At 57.3% G+C, this 22,294-nt stretch overlaps 1 protein-coding gene across 11 annotated transcripts in view; it reads right to left on the reverse strand.

Moving 5' to 3' along the window:
* Positions 1-22,294, reverse strand: part of ctnnd1 (catenin (cadherin-associated protein), delta 1) — a 37,022-nt gene that overhangs the window by 11,095 nt on the left and 3,633 nt on the right. For 5 of the 11 annotated variants that reach the window (XM_088642705.1, XM_088642704.1, XM_088642707.1 and 2 more), the window contains 13 exons: positions 9,478-9,647; positions 6,493-6,564; positions 6,207-6,335; positions 5,738-6,063; positions 5,186-5,452; positions 4,582-4,831; positions 3,349-3,571; positions 2,680-2,872; positions 2,430-2,547; positions 2,128-2,287; positions 1,396-1,413; positions 1,016-1,084; positions 544-671 (listed from right to left, as the gene is read on the reverse strand). In XM_088642705.1, the coding sequence (XP_088498831.1) occupies positions 544-671; positions 1,016-1,084; positions 1,396-1,413; positions 2,128-2,287; positions 2,430-2,547; positions 2,680-2,872; positions 3,349-3,571; positions 4,582-4,831; positions 5,186-5,452; positions 5,738-6,063; positions 6,207-6,335; positions 6,493-6,564; positions 9,478-9,642 (2,118 nt within the window). In that variant the 5' untranslated portion in view covers positions 9,643-9,647. Of the gene's footprint in view, positions 1-543; positions 672-1,015; positions 1,085-1,395; positions 1,414-2,127; positions 2,288-2,429; positions 2,548-2,679; positions 2,873-3,348; positions 3,572-4,581; positions 4,832-5,185; positions 5,453-5,737; positions 6,064-6,206; positions 6,336-6,492; positions 6,565-9,477; positions 9,648-22,294 lie in introns of those variants that run through there. The other 6 variants (XM_088642710.1, XM_088642709.1, XM_088642712.1 and 3 more) reach the window with 4 other exon arrangements.

Here is a 22,294-nt window from a genome sequence, read left to right on the forward strand (position 1 = left end):
CCAGACACACTGACGACACTCCAGGACATTAACACTGCACTGAGAGAGAGGGGTTAATACAGTCCAGACACACTGACTGGACACTACAGTACATTAACACTGCACTGAGAGAGAGGGGTTAATACAGTCCAGACACACTGACTGGACACTACAGGACATTAACACTGCACTGAGAGAGAGGGGTTAATACAGTCCAGACACACTGACTGGACAATACAGGACATTAACACTGCACTGAGAGAGAGGGGTTAATACAGTCCAGACACACTGACTGGACACTACAGGACATTAACACTGCACTGAGAGAGAGGGGTTAATACAGTCCAGACACACTGACTGGACACTACAGGACATTAACACTGCACTGAGAGAGAGGGGTTAATACAGTCCAGACACACTGACTGGACACTACAGGACATTAACACTGCACTGAGAGAGAGGGGTTAATACAGTCCAGACACACTGACTGGACACTACAGGACATTAACACTGCACTGAGAGAGAGGGGTTAATACAGTACAGACACCAGACAGATCCACTCACAGTCCAGCGGCCCGCACACAGGTTCTGGATGGCTCCAGCTGCCGCCTCCAGGACCGAGGGGTTCTTGCTCTCCTTCAGCAGGGAGGTGTACACTCGCACCACCTCCGGCTGGTACAGCAGCTCGTACCCTGGCAGCGAGAGAGCACGGAGGGGTTACAGGAGCACGCCCACAGCGAGAAAGACTACACTATTACCACGCTCCCCGTGCAGTTATAGGGCGATCCGTGTGAGGCCCGTCACGTTCCAGGAGCTCAACGCGGACACCTGCTGGCAGCGGTGAGCAGAGCACAGCAGTACCACTCCTCCCACCAGGGCTGAGGTGTGTGGTAGTTTATGACTTTTTACAATTTTTAAAAAGCTAGCTTTTAACGTTGCCAAACAGAAGGGTTTTCCCAAAAACCCCTCCCCTGCAGCTTTTCCTTTAGGCTCACCAGGCTCCTGCATGGCCTCCGGCTCGGCGGAGCCCACTCACCTTTGGCGGGAACGGTCCTCTTTGGAATATCGACAACGTCGGCTGTGGGGTCGTCCAGGTCTTTCTTTCCTGGACACAACAGACAACGCGTCAGCAAAACACGCACGGCGGCCAGATGCTAACAGAAACCAGAAGTCCCGCAGTGCCCCGGCCGGACGAGGTCCCATTAAACATGAACAAACTGGGCCCACGAGACCAGTGCAGTCCGCCTGGCACAGGACAGCTTCAGGGTCTGGAAAACAATTTACCTGGTCGAGCTCAAATGCGTCAGGCAGGCCCGGCTGGATCCAGTCCAGCACCAGTGTTAGTATTAATGTTAATTATCGTTTAATCGTTAAGGCCTGAAAGGCAGCCAAGCAGAGTTTATAAGAGGCTCTTACCTTTGGAAAACCACTCGTCTTTTGAACAGGAGCAGGAGACAGAGAGAGAGAGAGAAGGGGAGGGTGGAGGGAAAGAGATTTCAGCGTGAGAAACAGCAGTTTACAGCCACCAAAGCTCCCCTTACAAGCCACACCCAAGCAGCTAGAGCAGAGATATCACACAGGACAAGACACGACAACGACCCACTCCAGGGAGAACACTATTACAGACGGCACAGCTGCGGTCAGGCCACACTCAGTGGATGCAATCGCACTTGACAAACCCAGTACCCTTCTGTATCGCCTGCCCTGTTCCTGTTACCTGCTCTCACTGCATCGCCTGCCCTGTACTGTAACCATCTGTATCACCTGCTCTGTTACTGCCTCTCGCTGCATCGCCTATCCTGTTAGTTTATCACCCTCTCTCTCCCGCCAATCCTGTGCCGTAACTCCTCCTTTAATCCCGTTATCTTCCAATTCGCTCCCTGGCCCAGTTTATGATGAATGGATTCACTTGCTACTGTAAGGCTGGATTAACTCCAGACAAGAAAGCACTTGAATTTTTTTTAACTAAACCTCACAGAGACTGGTCTCCGAGTATGAGAAGTTTAAGGAGTACAGGACGCAGGAGACAAATTTCACACAGAGGGAACTGGGATATGGACAGCATCACTATGACCTGACACTGGGTAACAGACACAGGGGTGCAGTCCAGAGGAACACAGGAGATCAGGGCGGCCCCACCGCTAGTACCTTTGCCCTTTCGGGACCCGAAACAGCTGCCCTTGGGGGCGGAGCCGGAGGCGGGGCTCTGGCCCGGGGCGCTGTTCTCCTGGAAGCGCTCGGAGCCCGGCACCTCCCGGTGCACGTGGTAGGACAGGTTCCTCAGCAGGCACACGCAGTTCTCGATGAGCTGCAGGAGCGAGAGGGGGAGGGGGGACCGCGTCAGCACAGCCCTGCCTTCCTCACACCAGAGGAGGAGGAGGAGGAGGAGGAGGGCGGCAGGCTCCGGGAGCGGAGGAGCGGCCGCCGAGCGAGGCTGCAGTCCGCCGTACCTTGTTGTCCACCTCCTTGCGGTCGATCTGCGACTGGACGATGTACATCAGCGAGTCCACCAGCCCGGTGCACTCTCGGAGCTTCCGCCGGGCCTCGCTGCGCTCCGAGCTCACGTTCCTGAGATCGGGAGACGAGGAGAGGACCGTGACCCTCGGCCGCATGATTCACACGCAGGCGCTTAGGAAAACGGCCTACGGCAACTACCCCCCCCATCCCACTACCTCTCCTCCTGCGGCCCCTCTGTCGTACCTCAGGCAGCCGGCGGTGTTGGTGAGCGCGGTCTCCCACTCCAGGTGGCGCGGCTTGCAGCTTTCCTCCTCCCTCTCCCGCTCCCGCTCCCAGCCGGAGTGCGGCACCATCACCTCGTCCGACAGGGCGTGCAGCGCGTGGTCCACGATCTCCATCTTCACCAAGTCGTGGGAGGACAGGTTCCACAGAGTGCCTGGACAGGAAAGCGCGCCGGGAGGTCAGGGGGCTGCTGTCCTCTGAGCAGCCCGCCGGGCACACCTGGGGGGTACGCTCCAGTGTAGGGTGGGGGGGCGTGTCCTGGGGTCACCGCGGCCACGAAGTGGAACAGCGCTTGCCCTTACGGCCACACCGATAAGAACAGGGAGCATATCGGGGACCCAACAGTGCACCCTCTGTTTTCTACCTGCACAGATCAATAAGAATCGGTACCAACAGGCTCCACTCAGGAGACTTAGGTGTCTCACAGCACCGCCATCAGCCTGGGGCTCCACCTTCGAGCCACTGCCGCCCCCGAAACGACCTGGTCCGGCGGCCAAGACGTTCACCAGGCCAACTGTGCACGAGGGACCGAGGAACCTCGCTGGAGCACAGCACATGGCTTCAGACACCCCTGGCCCACAGACCTGGCCGTCAGCGGCGGCGGCGCTGGCCCACAGTCGCGACAGTTACCGGTGATGGTGTCAGTGAGGTCCTGGTCATGCGTCTTCCTCAGGAGCCGGATGAGGGCAGGCACCCCGTCGCAGTTTTTGACCGCGATCTTGTTCTCCCCGTCCCGGCCGAAGGAGATGTTCTTCAGCGCCCCGCAGGCGGCCTGGTGCACCTCCTTCTTGGGGTGGTCCAGGAGGCTGACCAGAGCTGGGATCCCCTTCAGCCGCCGCACCTCTGATTTCACCTGCAGGGGGGGAGGACGACAGGAGGACGTGTCAGCCGCGGCGACGTGCTATATTCCTCCCAGCTAAGGAAGAGGCTGGGACGGACACCGTGATGTGTCCAAGTGTCATACAGTCCCTCACACTGGACAGCCACCCCAGCACATTGAATTCAGGGGGCGTGTCCCTTCAAGCAGCACCTTCTCCCCTTCTGTGTGTGCCAGCACAATGCTATTGTCATCTGTCCATTACTCATTCTCTGTACAGACCTGTCCCTGCGCCCCCCAGTGACCTTGGCTGTTCTCACCTGGTCACTGCTGCAGGTAAGGCTCTGTACGGACCTGTCCCTGCGCCCCCCAGTGACCTTGGCTGCTCTCACCTGGTCACTGCTGCAGGTAAGGCTCTGTACGGACCTGTCCCTGTGTCCCCTAGTGACCTTCACTGTTCTCACCTGTCCACTGTCCACTGCTGCAGGTAAGGCTCTGTATGGACCTGTATGTGTCCCCCAGTGACCTTGGCTGCTCTCACCTGTCCACTGCTGCAGGTAAGGCTCTGTACGGACCTGTCCCTGTGTCCCCCAGTGACCTTGACTGTTCTCACCTGTCCACTGCTGCAGGTAAGGCTCTGTACGGACCTGTCCCTGCGCCCCCCAGTGACCTTGACTGTTCTCACCTGGTCACTGCTGCAGGTAAGGCTCTGTACGGACCTGTCCCTGTGTCCCCCAGTGACCTTGACTGTTCTCACCTGGTCACTGCTGCAGGTAAGGCTCTGTACGGACCTGTCCCTGCGCCCCCCAGTGACCTTGACTGTTCTCACCTGGTCACTGCTGCAGGTAAGGCTCTGTACGGACCTGTCCCTGTGTCCCCCAGTGACCTTGACTGTTCTCACCTGGTCACTGCTGCAGGTAAGGCTCTGTACGGACCTGTCCCTGCGCCCCCCAGTGACCTTGACTGTTCTCACCTGTCCACTGCTGCAGGTAAGGCTCTGTACGGACCTGTCCCTGTGCCCCCCCAGTGACCTGAGCTATTCTCACCTTGTCGTTCTTGTAGGTGAGGTGCTGCAGGTAGGCTGCAGCATTCGACTTGACCGGATCCAGGCGGTAGTTGAGCATGGCGATAACTTCCGGCAGCTCGGGCTGTCTCCAGGAAGGGGGTGGCCCCTTCCTCAAGGTGCTGTCCAAGCTGGCCATGCTGCCCCGCTCTGCCTGCGCCAAGGGGGCGCCCCAGAAATAGCCGTCACCCGCTGTACCCCCCATGTCACCATCCAAGGTGTCCTCATAGCTCCTGAAGGGATACAGGCATGAGTTTGAGAGTTTGTGGGACATACGGGGTGAGGAGTGCGAGAGCAAGGGGTAAGCACGGGCTCACAGATCCCAACGGTGCAGGTCTGGAGGAAATTGCAAAGTATGAAATCTCAGAGAAATGAATGCTGAAAAACATATTGCTTTGAAAAGTGCCGCATGAGTTCAGAGCTACACAGTTTTTACTTGGATGTGTGCACAGTTTGAAAATATCTGCAGAACTTGCTAGCAATTGGTGACTGAGCTGTAAAAATCTTAAACTCCCCAACGAGTCATGCAGATCCCCAGGGAGCCCAGAAGTGGGTCAGAGAGAGAGAGAGAGGCTGGACAACAGTACCTGAGCCTTCGCCGTGGGTCCAGCCCCATCCCCCCTCCGGCGCGGGGCACGGTGCCGTAGTTCGGGGGGCCCATCCCGTAGTCCACATCGTCGTAGCCGATACTGCGCTGGTCATCTTCCAGCCCGTAGGGCTCGGGCACGAAGCGCTGGGGCGCCGACAGCTCCAGGGCACTGCCCATCCGCACCTGGGGCTGAGCGCCATACGGGTCGGCCTGCCGGCTGGGGGCGCGATAGCCACTGTCCAGAGTCCTGTAGCCATCCACCGGTCTGAGAACCAGCAGCAAACGAGAGAAGATCAGCACAGTTTTTCATGTCCAGTCAGTGTGTCTGGACTGTATTAACCCCTCTCTCTCAGTGCAGTGTTAATGTCCTGTAGTGTCCAGTCAGTGTGTCTGGACTGTATTAACCCCTCTCTCTCAGTGCAGTGTTAATGTCCTGTAGTGTCCAGTCAGTGTGTCTGGACTGTATTAACCCCTCTGTCTCAGTGCAGTGTTAATGTCCTGTAGTGTCCAGGCAGTGCGTCTGGACTAATGAACCCCACTCCATCCTTACCTGTATCGGTCTTCCATGCGGGTCCCCCGGCTCAGACTGGCGTAGGTGTCCGATGGGGGTCCTGTCCGATACCCAGAATCCTCATACCCCCCTCCTCCAATAGTGGCGTAGTGGTAGTTTCGGGGGACTGTGGCAGTGCCGGTATACATTTCCCCATGCTGGGGAACCACACCCTGTGGCCCACCCTGTCTGTAGACACGGTCAAGAGTGGAGTAGTTGTTCACTCCTCCAACCATCCCTCCCTGTACAGAACCATCCAGGGACAGGTTGTCTGAGATTGAGGGGATCACTGTCCGAGTAGTGACAGTCTTTACAACCTTCTTTACCTGAGAGAGAGAGAGAGAGAGAGAAAGAGGGGAGTTAATACAGTACAGACACTGTCCGGGCACTACAGTACGTAACCATGAGGGTATTACAATTGGAAACGGTTCGACTTATTAAAGCAAGGGGGTCACAGCTGGGCCAGTACCGTGGTCTCAGTGCGTCGTGTTGTCCCATCCTCACTGGTTTCCACGGAGACCACAGAGGCAGGCTGCTCTGGATCCTCCTCTACTGTAACCGTCTCCTCGACGATGTGACCAGGGTCCAGCATCCTGTACTGTAACGACAGCATGCCTTCAGTGAGACAGGGCAACCAGAGGCAGGGCGTCATACGCGCCAGAGAAGGAGAGAGACACAGAAGACAGTCGAGATATGCACCCTACAGAAACCAGAGAAACGCGTCAGGCCAACATGTCTGTAAAAGAGCCAGTCACCTGCGTGCCGTTAACGTATCCCTCGCTCAGTTTCAGTCTGTCTATGTCCGCATCGCCAGGCACACAGCCGTTCTGCACCGAGGAAAGAGAGAGGGACAGGAAGTCAAGAGCAGAACACAGAGGCACCACTGGAGCAAGGACACGTCTCCTGATGCAAGGACAGGGAAGTCCAGTCCTGGACCTGTGTGTCTGCAGCCTTCAAATGCAGCTTGAATCATGGGATATTCATGGGAGTTTAGAAAGACCCCAGAAGTCCTGCTGTAGACACAGAACCCCCTCCAGGACCAGGACTGGAGGATGATCAGACACCATTAACCCTGCTATCCACTTTATTACTTCAGAGTGCCCAGTAGGTGGCAGCATCGGCAGACTGTCTATTGATTCAACAGTTTACAGTATCAAATGCATTCCAGAGAGCTTACTGACAGAACAGTTTTGCTGATCCAAGTATTCCAACAAACACTGGACCAAGATACTACCAAGTGAGCCAGGCGAGCAACACTGAAACTGGCATGCCGGATTTTAAGAGAACAGTAAGAATGAAATGACCTAACAACGGATCTCCGACCAACCTCGCTCCTGGGGAGCCCTGACTGTGCAGATTCGAAAGTGGCGATTTAATGCTGAGCTTTACAAAGATATCGAACAGTTTACTGTTCAACAGTTGATGTCTAAGACAATTTAAAGAATCAACACAAAAAAACACTGACCCTCAAGAACCCTAGGACCTTAATCAAGCCAACTGATTGCTTAAACAAGTTATATGGGATGACCCACAAGACAAATCGGACCGGGACCGGAGACCCTCAGTCTAAGCTCACTTAGATCCAACACACAGTGCCATTATCTAGTCTCTACAGTCAATGGAGGAAAGACGCTCATGTGCGTGGAGACGGTCACAAGCCTGCTTCACTTGAGCAAGGCAGCACTCGCGGATAACCCTGACGGCACGACCACATCACGCTCCTGCTTGAGGGCAGGGCCCTTGGCCACACGTCAGTCGCCTGGGCTCCAGCTCGCACTCTTGACCGCAGTCCCACAATGCCTCTTTCCCAGACCCCCCTGCAGGCCTTTCGAGCTGGCAGAGGGGCGCAGCGCCTTGCACGGTGTTCGGAAAGAGCCGCCGTGCAAGGCAGGGAACTGATCCCATTTCTGTCCGCAGCTCCGCATCCACTTCCTACTCCTTCGCTCTCCATTCCCATCATCACAATCCTTTACACCTCAGCAAACTGGGGTACGCAGGGCACCCCCCTTCTAAAGCAATCTGCAGCACAGTTCTGTACTGAGGGAGGACGACAGGTACAATACAAGACCGTAATGAAACTGCAGCGCGTGAGCACTGTACAGCAATGCGCAGTGCTGAGTCCCAGTGTAATAAAACCAGCCATCTGAACTCTGACCGTTCTCTCAACGGGCAGCCTTCAGAGTAACTTTCCCTTTCGCGCTCTGTTAAACAGTCACCTATTAACCAAAAACACGAAAACCAGTTACTTGTTAGAAGATGCTCAGTAGCAGAATGAATCCAAAAAACACAAGCCGTTCATGAGCTGCATACGGAACGACACACAGAGACCGCTCTCTCTGTGCCCCCACAGAACAGATAATAGAAGCCACACGCGCACCTGTCCACAGAGCCTGCGCTCACGCTGCTCACAAACTGCAATCGGCCTGCCGAGCCAAGAGACCGTGCGGCACGCCCTCCTCCACTGACTCACTGGAGCTAATCATTAAAAACGCTTTCTCATGAGAATGTTGAATCTGCACTACCTTGATGTGGATTTCGGATGAACAGTGAAACACGAACCACCTGACAGAAGTTGTAAATACAGAGGAGAGCATTTAAAACCAGGTACAGTAGGCAATTCCTTACACAAAGGGTGGTGGGAGCGTGGAACAAGCTGCCCAGCCATGTTGTTGAAACTGATACCCTTATTCCTCTCAAGCAACAGCTGAATCAGATCCTCTCCACCACCACCGACGAGGCTAAACGTGCCCCACCCCTACCCTGGCCCTCGGCGGCAATTCCCCAGCCACTGTCGAACGGGCAGCAGGCTCCCTCCCTGAGGCCCGACTCGTGGGCAGAAAGGTCAGGGGTCGCTTCTCAGAGCTGCATAACTGCTGGTGCCATTCACAGCACCTCCAGTCTCCACTCGGGGGGGTTAACACAATATCCCTACTACTACAAGGATGGGAGAAGTGTTTCATGTTCCTTTCCCTCTCAGAATTAAGAGCCTGGGGCCAGCTAGACACGCCCACGGTCCTTCAAGTCCCACAACAGTACAGCTACACACCTCTCGCTGCTGCACTACAGGCAGGGAAACAGACCGCCAAGCAGTGTCAAGAGTGAAAAAGACCCCGCTTTGACACGAGGGATACTACCGACGCAGACAGCTCCTTACCCCAAAGGAACAGAAAGTACAGGCCATTGATGTGCATGGCTTCTTCCTCAAAAAGGAAGGAACACTGCTCAAGCAGACGCATAAGGAGCCTCTGCGACACCCCACACCGCCCGCACAGGGGGCAGCAGTGTGGGGCGGTGGTCAGGGCGCCGGACTCGTTAACGGGAGGTTGTGGGTTTGAGTCCCGAGCTGCTGTTTGTGCCCTCGAGCAGGGCACTTCACCTGAACTGTTCCAGTTTAACACCCCGCTGCATAAACGGACACAAACTGAAGCAGGGATGGAGCGAAAGCAGCAGAATCTAGAGCATTGGCTGCCCCCCCCACCCCCCGCCTGCTCCGCTAGGCTCATCCCGGACGGGGGAGAGAGGAGGAGGAGGAGGCAGGAAGACCGGAAGAGGTGATGGACGGGTCAGGGGGCTAGCAGGGGCGGTGCTGGAGGTGGACACCAGGAGGCCCCGGGTTTGAGGGAAAGGTGCTGATGGGAGATGACGGGGAGTGAGAGAGTGAGAGAGAGAGGGAGGTGGAGGTGGAGGTGGAGATGGAGATGGGATGATGGTGACGAAGTGGGGGGGGGGGCGGGCTGTACCTGCTGTGCGGGAGGGGGTCGGGGGCTGCTGCCGTTGGCGACGGCGGTGAGCTGCTGGCTGACCCTCCTCCTCTCCTCCTCCAGAGCGCGGGTCAGCCGCTCAAACTGGGCCTCCTGCTCCCGCACCGAGGCCAGGAGAGAGGCGGCACTCTCACACTGCTCCATGCACACTGGGAGAGAGGAGGCGGGGAGAGACAGGGGGGAGGAGGAGGAGGAGGGAGAGGGAGAGAAAGGCACTTGATTAAACCCAAAGTCCCCAGGAAGCCAAATCACACAAAGAGGAGAAAAATCACCGAACCTCTAAAACCCCAGGACTGACAGATTCAGGGACAGAGGGGTATTAATTTAAATCTTTAAAAACCCAGAAGCCCAGCAAAAAGAGAAAGTTATTTAAACCGCGACCCGTCAGTAATCGCAGACTGCGCGGTGAGAGAAGAGTCTTGAGGCGAAGGGGAGAGGAAAGGGAGGTGAGAGGACAAGGGAACGGGGGAAACGGTCTCGGGGGGCCGGGATGGGTGACTGCCGACCGAGGGCCCGAAGCCCACACCTCCAATCAGCAGGCAAACAGGACTGGAGTCGGGAGGGAGTGGGACAACTCGGGACCCCTCCCGGAGCGGCGAACAGCAGGCATTCATCCGAGCGGATCATGCCGAAGCACAGCACTTAAACCAAACGTGTCCGCGTCTCGAAAAAACCCCAACAGGAGCTCCTTCAGGATGTGTTTGTTAAGAGCTGGGTGCCGGAGCCCGTTTCCGCCCCCCGGGGCTGGGCGCATTCCCCACGCGGCCTCCCGTTCCTCATCCGCGGTCTGTCCAACCCCTCGCCTCCACCCAACGTCGACTGCCACAGTGCCCATTTAAAAAAAAAAATCTGCAGGAACGAAATCCGAGCAGCTGGACTTGCGCTGCGTGGAACTGAAGAGGGGGCACGAACAGGACTGGGAACAGGAGCAGGAGACTCCCCCGCCTGACCCCCGAGTCCAGGGGCTGCCGAGCTGGAGACACCGCTCCAGGATACAGGTTACTGCAGCCAAGCAAGAGAGACGCACCAAATACCCCCACCCCCTGCCGTTCAGCCACTCCCAGGAGCAAGCTCTCCAGCTCCAACAAGACCATCAGCCTTGGTCTCTCACGCGGGGGGGCGTGTGGAGACCGGGCAGAGCCCCCTCCTGCACGTTACAGACCACCCTGCCTCGGCCCGGCCTGGACGTTCAAGACCTCATTGCAGTGCAGGCGGTGGGCCCTGGCGCCCCCAGCAGGCGACAGGCTGCGTTCCCGTGCTCCTTTCACCCGCGTTCTTGACGGCACGTGCAAACCCTTCGCTGGCAAGCTGGGGAGGGACGGCAGGAAGTTCCGTTCTGGAGTCGCTGGAAACAATGCTCTCTGGCTGCACGAGAAAGCGACTGGCACCCATTATCCCTGGCGGCGACGGCCCAGGGGCCCCCCCAGGACCAGGAGCCCCTTAGTCCCAAACCCCATTCTCAGGATCGGACACCTTTATTCACCGAATACTGTGACTTCATCACCGCACGCAGCAGGGCGCCAGCCTGTGCAAATTCTTCCAGGTGGGGCTGCACACTGGTAGTGGTGGAGGGGAGACCCCATTACCTGTAAAGCGCTTTGAGTGGAGTGTCCAGAAAAGCGCAATATAAGTAAGCAATTATTATTATTATTTTAAGCGGGTTCCTTGCTCTTGCCCGGACGCCTCAAGGTTGCGCTCTGTGAAGTGCCGGGGGCACAGGGCACGCCGCGCGCAGTCTCGGATCAGCAGGTCGGCGAGCCGCTGACTGCTGTGACTCAGGCCTGCTGCACGTGGTAATTCGGCTACAATCCCGAGACTGGAGAGGGGGCCGGATCCTGCCTGTGCACAAGTATCCCGTGGGAAGGGAGGGAGGTGGGTGGGCACCTCTCAGTCAACAGAAACGCAGACCAAGCAAGACTGTGACTGATGTCAGCCTGCAGCGCTGCTACTGACTTGGCACAGCGTGGGCACAGTGCAGCATTTCGAACATCTCTTTGTATGCAGCACAACCTAACGTTAACGGGCGAGCGGACGTAGATAAGTATGACTGAGTCTATTGCGTGGGCTACCCTGACCTTTTAAAGCCGGGAAAGGGATCCAGACGGCACACAACGTTTACAAGAGCCGTCACATGAGGAACGCCCCCCTGCGTACAGAGCGCGTACAGAGAGCCACGAGCGCTCGCCGCCAGAGAGAGACAGCAGGGCCGGAAGCAAGGCTGACCGACAGGCTGGCCCTGTGGTGGGGGGCAGGGGGCCCCCCCGAGACACAAGCTCAAACTGCTGGGGGAACGGTCAACACCCTACACAACCAGAACCGAGCCCCACCGTCTTCCAAACGGGGCTCCTGAAAATATTCAGGCGCATCCGTATCGTAACCAACGCCAGGCTCCACGGCTCAGGATACCCCCCCCCGCGGCACCTGCAGGGACTGACGCAGACGCTCCCGTGGGAGCCCACAGGCTCAGGGCTCGTTTTGATACGGCAGTAAAGGACCACGCTCTCCAGCCCTCCCTTTCAGAAGGATTTCTCATCTCTTCCCAGGGATTTCAAAATCCACCAGAGGAAGAGGGACAAGAGACACATTCTCTCTCCAGCGCCAGCAGGGGGGTCCAGTCCTAGTTCCGGGGGGACCCCCCATCTCTGCTGGGCTTTGTTCATCGCTGGGGTCTTGATCACTTGAAAGTTTAAACTTGCCATTTGAGGCTTTTTAAACTTTGCTTTTAGCACTTTAACGGCTGAATGCGATCTGCAATTGGGGTGAGACCTGTGGTAATGAAAGTTTCAGTTGCTCTCATTCAGGTGTGAAATACAACCGACAGGACCTGATTGACTGGCTTCATCAGTCTGCTCTCCTCCACACTGAGAGCTGGTGTGTGTGAGTGCGGACGGGAGTTTCATCCAGGTGGGGCTGCACACTGGGGGTGGAGGAGGGGATCCCCAGTGTCTGTAAAGGGCTGCTCTGAGTGGAGTGTCCAGAAAAGCGAAAAGCGCTGTGCGTCAGGAATTATTACTACTGCTACTAGACGAAGGTGCACTCCCAACACCCTACCCGTCTGTTCATCAGCTGGTCTCCCAGTCAGAGCTGCTGAGCCAGGTATAAGGGAGTAAACTTAACTATCCGAGTGAGGAGAGACGGAGTTCGGAGCTGTGGAACGGGGGGAAATAATGTGCTTTAACTGGGCTATTTGTGGAAACCAAGACTGAGCTCAGATGAGGCTCGCCCAGGAGATCAGCTGGTCCTAGCCCTACACCCAGACTCGCCGGGTCTGTCACAGGACCAGTCCGAGAACCGCGACTGACGAGCTCGGCGGTCTCAGTGGCGCACGCTGGCCCGAGGAGGAAGCCATACAGACCTTCAGTCCACAGGAGGAGAGAGGGTTGCGGGGTAGGGGGCCAGCAGTCACCAAACCACCAAGACCACAGAGAGGGGAGGAGGAGGGGGAGGAAGAGGCAGCACACAAACTGCAAAAAGAGAGAAAAACTAAGTCATGGGCAGAGATCCCCAGTGAGGTTTGAGGAGCTGGCATCCTGGGGAAACGAACTATTCAGGGCCCCCAGGACAGCTGCCAGGCAGCTCGGCTTCTCCCCTTTGCTCAAGCAGCCCAGGTGCCCGAGTGGGTGCGGTACTGCCAGAGCACGCCAGTCCCTGAACCAAGGCCACGCGACTCATTTCGCACAGCTGGAAACACCACACACACCAAGGCCAAAGTCCCGCACAGACGCACCCAGACAGTGTTCGACTGACAGGAGGCAGCGCGAGGAAACTGGCAGTAAAACCGGTGGCCAGTCACGGGCCAGGACACCGCAGGGCTAACTCGTAAGATGTTTAACTCCATTTAACACACACACACACACGCCAGCCAGCTCCGCTCATGTGACAACACCGCGGGAAGTCGCGAATCTTGCTGCGACTGTGCTGGAGCTGGTGAACTGATCCGCAGGCGGCAGGCTGGGGACAGGCAGGGTCCGGCTCTGCGTGCTGGAGCCATTGGGAACCGGAGCCTTGAAGTGGGGGTGTTTGGGACACTGACTGGAGAAACGAGTCCAATAAAGGTCTAAACAAGCCAGCATGTCGCCGAGGCCATCTGCACTGGAGCCGCAGAGCCTGGGAATGACACCAGCAGACAGAGCCAGGACCAGCAAGCTCGATCTAAGGAAAACCAGGCTGCTGCTGTGAGCGGTGGTGTTGAACCAGGAGATGGCACGGACATGAGGGAAGCCTTTCAAGCACAAGCAGGCGTGACCAGAAACCAGGGGCTCATGCTGGGCAGCTCACTGCCGCAGAGCCACAGTCACTGTCAAAACATCTCTCCTTCTCTCACTGACAGTGTCCTGGGTCTGTAATGACCACCAGTCAGGACACTGGGGTCAACACCCCTACTCTCACTGACAGTGTCCTGGGTCTGTAATGACCAGCAGTCAGGACACTGGGGTCAGCACCCCTACTCTCACTACAGTGTCCTTGGTCTGTAATGACCAGCAGTCAGGACACTGGGGTCAGCACCCCTACTCTCACTGACAGTGTCCTGGGTCTGTAATTTGTCTCATCCAGAACACTGCACATTATCCCTAGTCACCATATTGGACTACTGAGAGAAGAGAAAGGAAAGAGGAAAGAAAAAGTCAAACAAAGTGCAGAAGTAAAAAAAGCAATCCTCACTCCTCTTCATCCCTGCCTACTTTCTAATTAACACCTAAGAGCTGTGATTAAAGGTAAGGGCACCAGCCTAAAATAGAGCTGTGATCACAGTTACACACTGCCGACTGCACGAGTGCAGAGAAGGGAGTAAGGAGAGACAGCAAGACTTCCAGTAAGGCAATCAAAAACATCATTTGGCATTCATGTAGAGACTAAGACCCTCATATTAAGCTCCTGTTATTGAGCCCAGGCCTAGAATACAACCAATTCTACAGGACATGAACACTGCACTGAGAGAGAGGGGTTAATACAGTCCAGACACACTGACTGCACACTCCAGTACATTAACACTGCACTGAGAGAGAGGGGTTAATACAGTCCAGACACACTGACTGGACACTACAGGACATTAAGACTGCACTGAGAGAGAGGGGTTAATACAGTCCAGACACACTGACTGGACACTACAGTACATTAACACTGCACTGAGAGAGAGGGGTTAATATAGTCCAGACACACTGACTGGACACTACAGGACATTAACACTGCACTGAGAGAGAGGGGTTAATACAGTCCAGACACACTGACTGCACACTATAGTACATGAACACTGCACTGAGAGAGAGGGGTTAATACAGTCCAGACACACTGACTGGACACTACAGGACATTAACACTGCACTGAGAGAGAGGGGTTAATATAGTCCAGACACACTGACTGCACACTATAGTACATGAACACTGCACTGAGTGCATGAGAGAGGAAGGCAGAGAAAAGATTGTGCAAGAATCTACTGGCAGTAACCACTTTCCCACAGAGAGAAGAAGCTGTCAAGACTTGTACATTCTCTCTGGGAAAGAAGGACAGGCAGAGATCTCTTACAGGGGGAACAGTAATAGTCTCAGGGGAACCGAGCTTCAGATGCAGCACACTAAAAATAAAAAACTTCGCAACGGAGACATGTAAGAGAGGACAGGGGACTGGAGCTTTCCTGGCTGAAGCTGCTGCTCTAACTGTGGAGCCCGCAGCTGTGAACTCTCCCTACAGGCGCACTACGGCGGCCTCGCTGCCCGTCCCAGTGGCCTAACCAGTTTGTCAAGGGCGGGTCAGCCCCCGGAGCTGTGAACGACAGGGCGGGGCCCTCTCCCAGCCCGAGCCCCGTCAGTTTCCCATCACCCCCCCACGCCCTCCTCCGTCTCGGGAGACCATGCCCGCGCTCTCGCTGCCCCGGCGGTGTCTCGCGGCGAACGTGCACGTGAACCCGGAGCCGCGCGAGGCCGTTCGTTCCGGCAGGAAAAGAAAGCGCTGAAACAATTCGGCCGCTCTGCCGCCTTCAGGCCCAACTGCTCGTTCAGCTGTAGACGGGTAATGCGACACTAATCCGCCTGGGGCAAACCCTTTCCTGATTCCTCGACCGGCAGGGCTCTCAGGAAGCTCGCTGTATTCTTCTACTCGACGAGACACATTCCTCCAGCCCCACGGCCTGCTTCCCCGGCTCCAGAGCTGGGACTCTCCTTTCATCAAGCGCCGGTCACCAGGCTCGCACAGCTGAGGCTCGGAGGTTCGTTTCACCTTTGACGGAATCGCGGTCGTGTCGGCAGCAAGCTGGGGTTAAACCCGACTCTCAGAGGTACGTCCAGTCGGGGGGCTAGAGCACCTCCGCAGGGCCAAGCGTCTCGGGACACTTGCCACCTGCATGAGATCGGCACGCTTCTCGGGAAAGGTGCACTGATGTTTGAAATAACCACTGACGCCAGAAAAGGCATCGAGCTCGTTAACACCGGAGCAGTAGGAGCTGTAGGGCAGGCTCATTCCCAGCTGTGCCGTCGGAGTTCAAGACCTCAGACATCCCCACCCCCGCACAGCTGCTGCTGCTGCTGCTGCTGCTTCAGGGGACAGAAGAGCACTTTGCACAGGTGCTGCTCATCCATTTAACCACAATATTCCTGTCATGACCTTCAGAACCTCTTGAGCTCAATCTGGACTGCAGTGCCCACAACTGACACGCTGTGCCAGTCTGGTCCGCAGGGGCACAAGATCACACTCCAGACTGCAGGAACAGCTGACCTGTGCCAGTCTGGCCCTAAGGGGCACAAGATCACGCTCCAGACTGCAGGGACAGCTGACTGCTCTGCCAGTCTGGTGGAGAGGGGCACAAGATCACACTCCAGACTGCAGGGATAGCTGACCTCTGCCAGTCTGGTGGAGAGGGGCACAAGATCACACTCCAGACTGCAGGGACAGCTGAGCTCTGCCAGTCTGGTGGAGAGGGGCACAAGATCACACTCCAGACTGCAGGGACAGCTGACTGCTCTGCCAGTCCACTCAGGTTACTCATCAGCTGGGTCTGATGCACTCGTGTGTCACCCAGTTGCAGCGAGATAGAGAGGAGGAAGAATGGAACAGGAAAAGAGGGAGAGAAACCAGAGAGGCAGTGACTCAGAGTTTCACCTGCAGAGTACACACACACAGATAAAGGAGCAAAAGGAATGCGATTACCTCATTCTCTTCAAAGTCCCTCCCCCACTACTAACAACTGCTACACACTGCCCTTGATTCAGAAAGCACAGCAAGGGACTGGGTCACAGAGCTCGCTTATCTACAGCCTGTATATTAACTTGTACTACAGGCTGAAAAAAGCAGAATCCAGGGTTGTGTCAACACATTAAGCCTAATTCCCAGGACTCCTGATTACAGACGACCCCAGTCAAGGAGCTAGAGGAGCCCAGTCCTGCTGGTTATTTTTACAGGCGGCCTTTAAACCACTTTCTAAAGCCCTCGAACAAGTCAACCACATGGCAATCAGAATATCCTTAAGCCTGTAAAGATCAGTGTTCCATCCACTGAAAAATTATTTTAAACAATCAGTTGAAAAGTGGTCATGATGTTCCTAATTTTTATACAGGGGATTTAGGGTGATCTAGAAGAATAACCTGTTCTAACTGAACCAAAGCTCCCCAAAACCAGCCTCTCTCTCAGTGCAGTGTTAATGTCCTGTAGTGTCCAGTTAGTGTGTCTGGACTGCATTAACCCCTCTCTCTCAGTGCAGTGTTAATGTCCCGTAGTGTCCAGTCAGTGTGTCTGGACTGTATTAACCCCTCTCTCTCAGTGCAGTGTTAATGTCCCGTAGTGTCCAGTCAGTGTGTCTGGACTGTATTAACCCCTCTCTCTCAGTGCAGTGTTAATGTCCCGTAGTGTCCAGTCAGTGTGTCTGGACTGTATTAACCCCTCTCTCAGTGCAGTGTTAATGTCCTGGAGTTTCAAGCTGAGGAACCAGCATGTTGTATCTTGCTCCTCATTTTCTACCGTGTTGCTTCACCAGTGACGCAAGGGCTGTGGGCGTGGGAGCGCTCTGGTGAGCGAGCCGGGGAACGACCGCGTGAGAGAGCGCAGTGGGCGGGGAGACGGACTGCGGTGGCCGTCCCGCCAGAAGGGCCCTCTGGGAAAGGCAGGAGACAAAGCTGGTGAACGAGTCTTACTAAGGGAGCAAACCTCACACCTGGAGGACGGCTCCCGGCCAGGCTCTCCTCCCCCGCCGGGCTGGCCCAAACATTTGCCACCCCAGACCCCAGCGGCTACCCGAGGCCTCCGAGTACCTCCGGCATGAGGCAGAGACAAACCTCTGGCGAGAGACAGTGGACGAACGAGGCGCTGGGAAGGGGCAGTGCCGTCTGGGCCCCACAGAGCACTCCTCGCGGGGTACGGCTGCCTGCACGGCGAGGAGGGAGGAGTGCAGCACAAGTACCACACGGCGAGGTCCGCGCACTCCACGGGGCTGCTGCCCACCCTGAGCCGGGCAGGACACCAGCCGATCAACACCCTCACACGTGCGCGGTCAGCTCCCGCACAGTCCACGGGCCGCAGGGGTGACCCGGGGCCGCTCGGCAGGAGGTGCGAGACCCCCAGCCCGGAGAGCGGAGCGCTGCAGCGGGCAGCCGAGCCCTGATCCCTATCTCAGGTATGCCACTGCGCGCGGCACGCCCCTCCCCCCCCTGGGCAGCCCGCGGCTCCCGCCCTTATAAGGCAAGGTCGCAGCCTGCAGGGCCCTTATCTCCCGCTGGAGCAGGAGCGGGAGGGAGAGGGGGGGGGACAGATAAGGACCCAGGCTGTCCACAGGGCTCCGGGGAGGAGACTACATTCCACACCTGCCCCGACGCGCAGCTCGAGCGCCAGCGCACTGAACCGCTTGCTGCACACGGGGTGGGGGACCCCCGGGACCCCAGCACCTCGCCAGTCTCCACTTCCACCCCGACGAGCCCTACCGACACGAGAGAGGAAACCGCAGCGGTGCCCAAACCGGAAGGGCAAGGCATCCCCTCACCAACGCCGAGCACGGGTCGCTCCCCAAGAGAGCCGTCACCCGCTCGCACCCCGACTGAACCAGGCAGCTGGGGGACAGGGCGCCGCGGCAAGCGGGCAAGGGGCTCAAGATGTTGACGCGCGAGGGCCGGTGGGGCGGGCGGCCCGAGGGCTACATCACGTCTCAGGCCCTGTGGGGCGGCACGGAGAAGTGCACCTTTAACGAGGTGAACGCTTCGGGTGATCAACTGTGAGACAGCTAATAAAATCCTTAAATGTGCCTAAGAAAGTGAGGCCCATCGTTTGACGGAGCGGGACCAGGGACCCCTGAGCTCTCGGGAGCGCCGAGTGGGCCCGGACCCAGCTGTGGGCTCGCTGCGCCTCTCCCTCCGCACAGGGGGAGTCTGCCGAGCGCCGATCTCCCAAGCCACCTGGCAGGACACTCCGGCGCAGAACTCCTCCCTCCTCCTGCACCTGCAACACGGCTGCCGCAGCGCGCGGTGAGCGGCCTTCGTGCCCCAGCGCCCCGCCTGACCCACGGGCGGGACCAGGGCTGCCCGGGCTGCCTGCGTCACGGGACGGACGGGCACAGGCCCGTCCCCCGGCTGGACGCCGCGCGCGTCACGCCAGGAGCTGTCCCTGCAGCGGGCGGGCGAGCGAGTGAGTGAGTGAGTCAGGCTGTCTGCCACTCGGGCCACAGAAGGGGGGCGCGCGCAGCTGTCAGCTCCCAGACGGCAGACAATGAGAAGTTTGTTCGAGACCCAAGCGGGGAGCAGCAACTGCGCGGCCGTCCGCGCACGTCTGTCAGAGCAGGTCCGGGGAGGGGAGAGCCAGCTGTCTGCGCGCACGGACCACAACGGGGGTGGGAGACGCCGCCGCCGCCGCCGCCGCCGCTCGTCCGGAGGCCTGGCTCTGCCGCTGCAGCCCCTCGCGGGTCTGGGCTCTGGGTCGGGCCGCCCGCGAGCCCCCGGATCACAGGAAGCCCAGGCTCCGCAGCACGGAGGAGACAGCTCTCCCTCACCTTTGCACGGAGAGGCAGGAAGAGGGAGGGAGGGACGGCGTGACGTTCATGAGACACACAGCTGATTTTCTCACCCCCACAAAAATAGAAGTGTGACAACAGTGAGAAACCCATGAGGGCCCATGTGATTCACACAGAGCGGAGAGACAGGAACGGAGAGGAGAGCGGGGAGGTGGAGGGCCAGGAGGCACGCGGGGTCACGGGGAAACGGAGCCCCCGGAGTAGAAAAGCGGCTCCCCGCACAGCTCTGCCTCGAGGTGGCCACCCCGTTTATAAAAAGCAATCGTTTCCACACTTGGACTTGCAGCACCACGCTTCCTAAACCCCTGCTCACTCCCTGTTGAACGCCACTCACTGACACGTCCTTGAGACACTGGGAAATCAGCAGCAAGGCCCAGTGAACAATAGACAACCCCCGTCACGCCCTAGAACAATTTCACAGCTTCCTGAATAACAGGAAATGATGTATTAACCCCTCTCTCTCAGTGCAGTGTTAATGTCCTGTAGTGTCCAGTCAGTGTGTCTGGACTGTATTAACCCCTCTCTCTCAGTGCAGTGTTAATGTCCTGTAGTGTCCAGTCAGTGTGTCTGGACTGTATTAACCCCTCTCTCTCAGTGCAGTGTTAATGTCCTGTAGTGTCCAGTCAGTGTGTCTGGACTGTATTAACCCCTCTTTCAGTGCAGTGTTAATGTCCTGTAGTGTCCAGTCAGTGTGTCTGTACTGTATTAACCCCTCTATCTCAGTGCAGTGTTAATGTCCTGTAGTGTCCAGTCAGTGTGTCTGGACTGTATTAACCCCTCTCTCTCAGTGCAGTGTTAATGTACTGGAGTGTCCAGTCAGTGTGTCTGGACTGTATTAATCCCTCTCTCTCTCAGTGCAGTGTCAGCACTCTCTGTAGGGTGTAAAATTAGAATCTATGGTGTACAAGTGCCTGTAATGAACTTGAACAGGGACACTGGGGAAGTCCTAGGGGCTGTTTCAAATTATGTTTCAGAAATACTTCCATCCCAACAGCTTCTACTTTAACCTTCGGTGTCATTGCATTCAGACCTCAGGGAACAAGCCCCATGCGGTGAAACTAAGAGGGGCGTATAATCGACCAATTAAAAACAACACCCGCGCGCCGCAGCGGAGCACAGCAAGGAAACACTCCCACAGCACATTCCCCCGGTCCAGGGCCCAGAAGCTGCAGGCTCCCAAGAGCAAACTTTCACAAACTCAGCCCATCGAGCCTGTGGGGCAGGTAATGGCCAACTGATGCGAAGACTTGTTTCAGCTCCTTGCTGAAAAGCAACAACGTGGCCGTGCAGCTTGATCCACCATCAGTGTACAGAACTGCCTCCTGTCCTGACTGGAGGATCTTATCCAGCTGTACACTGACAGGAGCCCAGATATCGGCTTCAACACCACCACTGGGCAGCTTGTTCCACACTCCCACCACCCTTTGTGTGAAGTTACTCCAGTCCTTAATTTTAAGGCTCTTCCACTTGTACTCTGATGTGCTGGCCAACAGCAGGTGTTTGAGGGCACTCGCAGAGAATAGCACATCCGTAGCTGCACGAAGCCGATGAAAAGATCCGCAACCTCACCAACCACAGGAAACCACAGTGGGCCAGATTTTGGCTGCTTATCGCTGCAGATCTGCACTATCTACTGCTCTGTCTCTACTCCAGCTGTGCGCATGTACATACAGTGGCTTCTCTGAGGGAAGACGCGCACCAGTGCGGTGTACCAGCAAGCCAGGCCCACGGCTCCTTCCCCGTACGTTTCCCCAACGGGCAGGACAAGCCCCGATCACGAGCGCGCACACAGCCCCACCCCCACCTCAGCGCACCGCGCGGAAACCCTGTGAGCAGTCACACCGCCCGGCCCAGCGCCGGCAAGCTCCGACACGCTCGCGGAGAGGGAATGCACAGATAAAGAGAGACGCAGGGGAGATACTGGAACCGGAGACAGAGGGGAAAGTATTGAGCACAGCGGCTCGCAGACTGAAAGAATGTTTAGGTAACAAACAAGCGGCAGCCATTTGACTCCTCTTGTTTGTCTGGTAGTTAGCTGATCATTGACCTGAGGATCTTGACAGAAACCGGGGCATCGGCTTCTGCAATATGGGTGCTCAGACCTGCTCCACACTCCCACAACCCTCGTGCAAAGGAGCTGCTCCTGTTCTCGGATTCACGCGTACCGCTCCGGAGTTTGCCGCTCGTGTCCTCCGGTTCGCGCTTCGCCGACCGTTCGGAAGCAGCCCCCCGGGGCGAACGCTAAAACCGTCACGTTAAAACCCGTGTCCTCTCCGGCACGGCCGTCCGATGAGCTTTCACAGACCGGACCGAACTCAACATCGTGGGGTCTGTACTTCGGGGCCTGCTATCCAGCAGCGGCTCGGGTCCCGCAGGTCCAGCGGGCCCAGAGAGGGGAAGCAGCTGAGCAGTCGCTGACCCGCCGCGGCTGTGCGAGACCCCTGCCGGAGCAGCAGCAGCAGCAGCGCGGCCCCCTCTCCGCGACTCTCCCGCTGGTCCCTCTGCTCACGAGGCCCCTGGGCGTACAGCCCCGCCGAGCCCCACACGGGCCACTGCCGACGATCATGGTTACCGCCGCTGCGTTTCCGGGCAACAGGGGACCAGGCGCGGCCTGAGGACAGACGGTAACCATGACCGCGAGGGATGGGGTATACCAGCGCCGACGCAGGTGCACCGGGGGGAGCTGCACAACAGCACCCCGAATAGCCAAGAAGCACCCCAAGGAAAGTATCGCGCCCCGCGGGACAGAGGACGCACGCTTGAAGCGCACGAGAAAGCCCTCCCCCACGGGACAGCCACAGCACCGACGCACGG

This window comes from Lepisosteus platostomus, chromosome 8 (assembly GCF_059453375.1).
Source record: "Lepisosteus platostomus isolate fLepPlt1 chromosome 8, fLepPlt1.hap1, whole genome shotgun sequence".
NCBI lineage: Eukaryota > Metazoa > Chordata > Actinopteri > Semionotiformes > Lepisosteidae > Lepisosteus > Lepisosteus platostomus.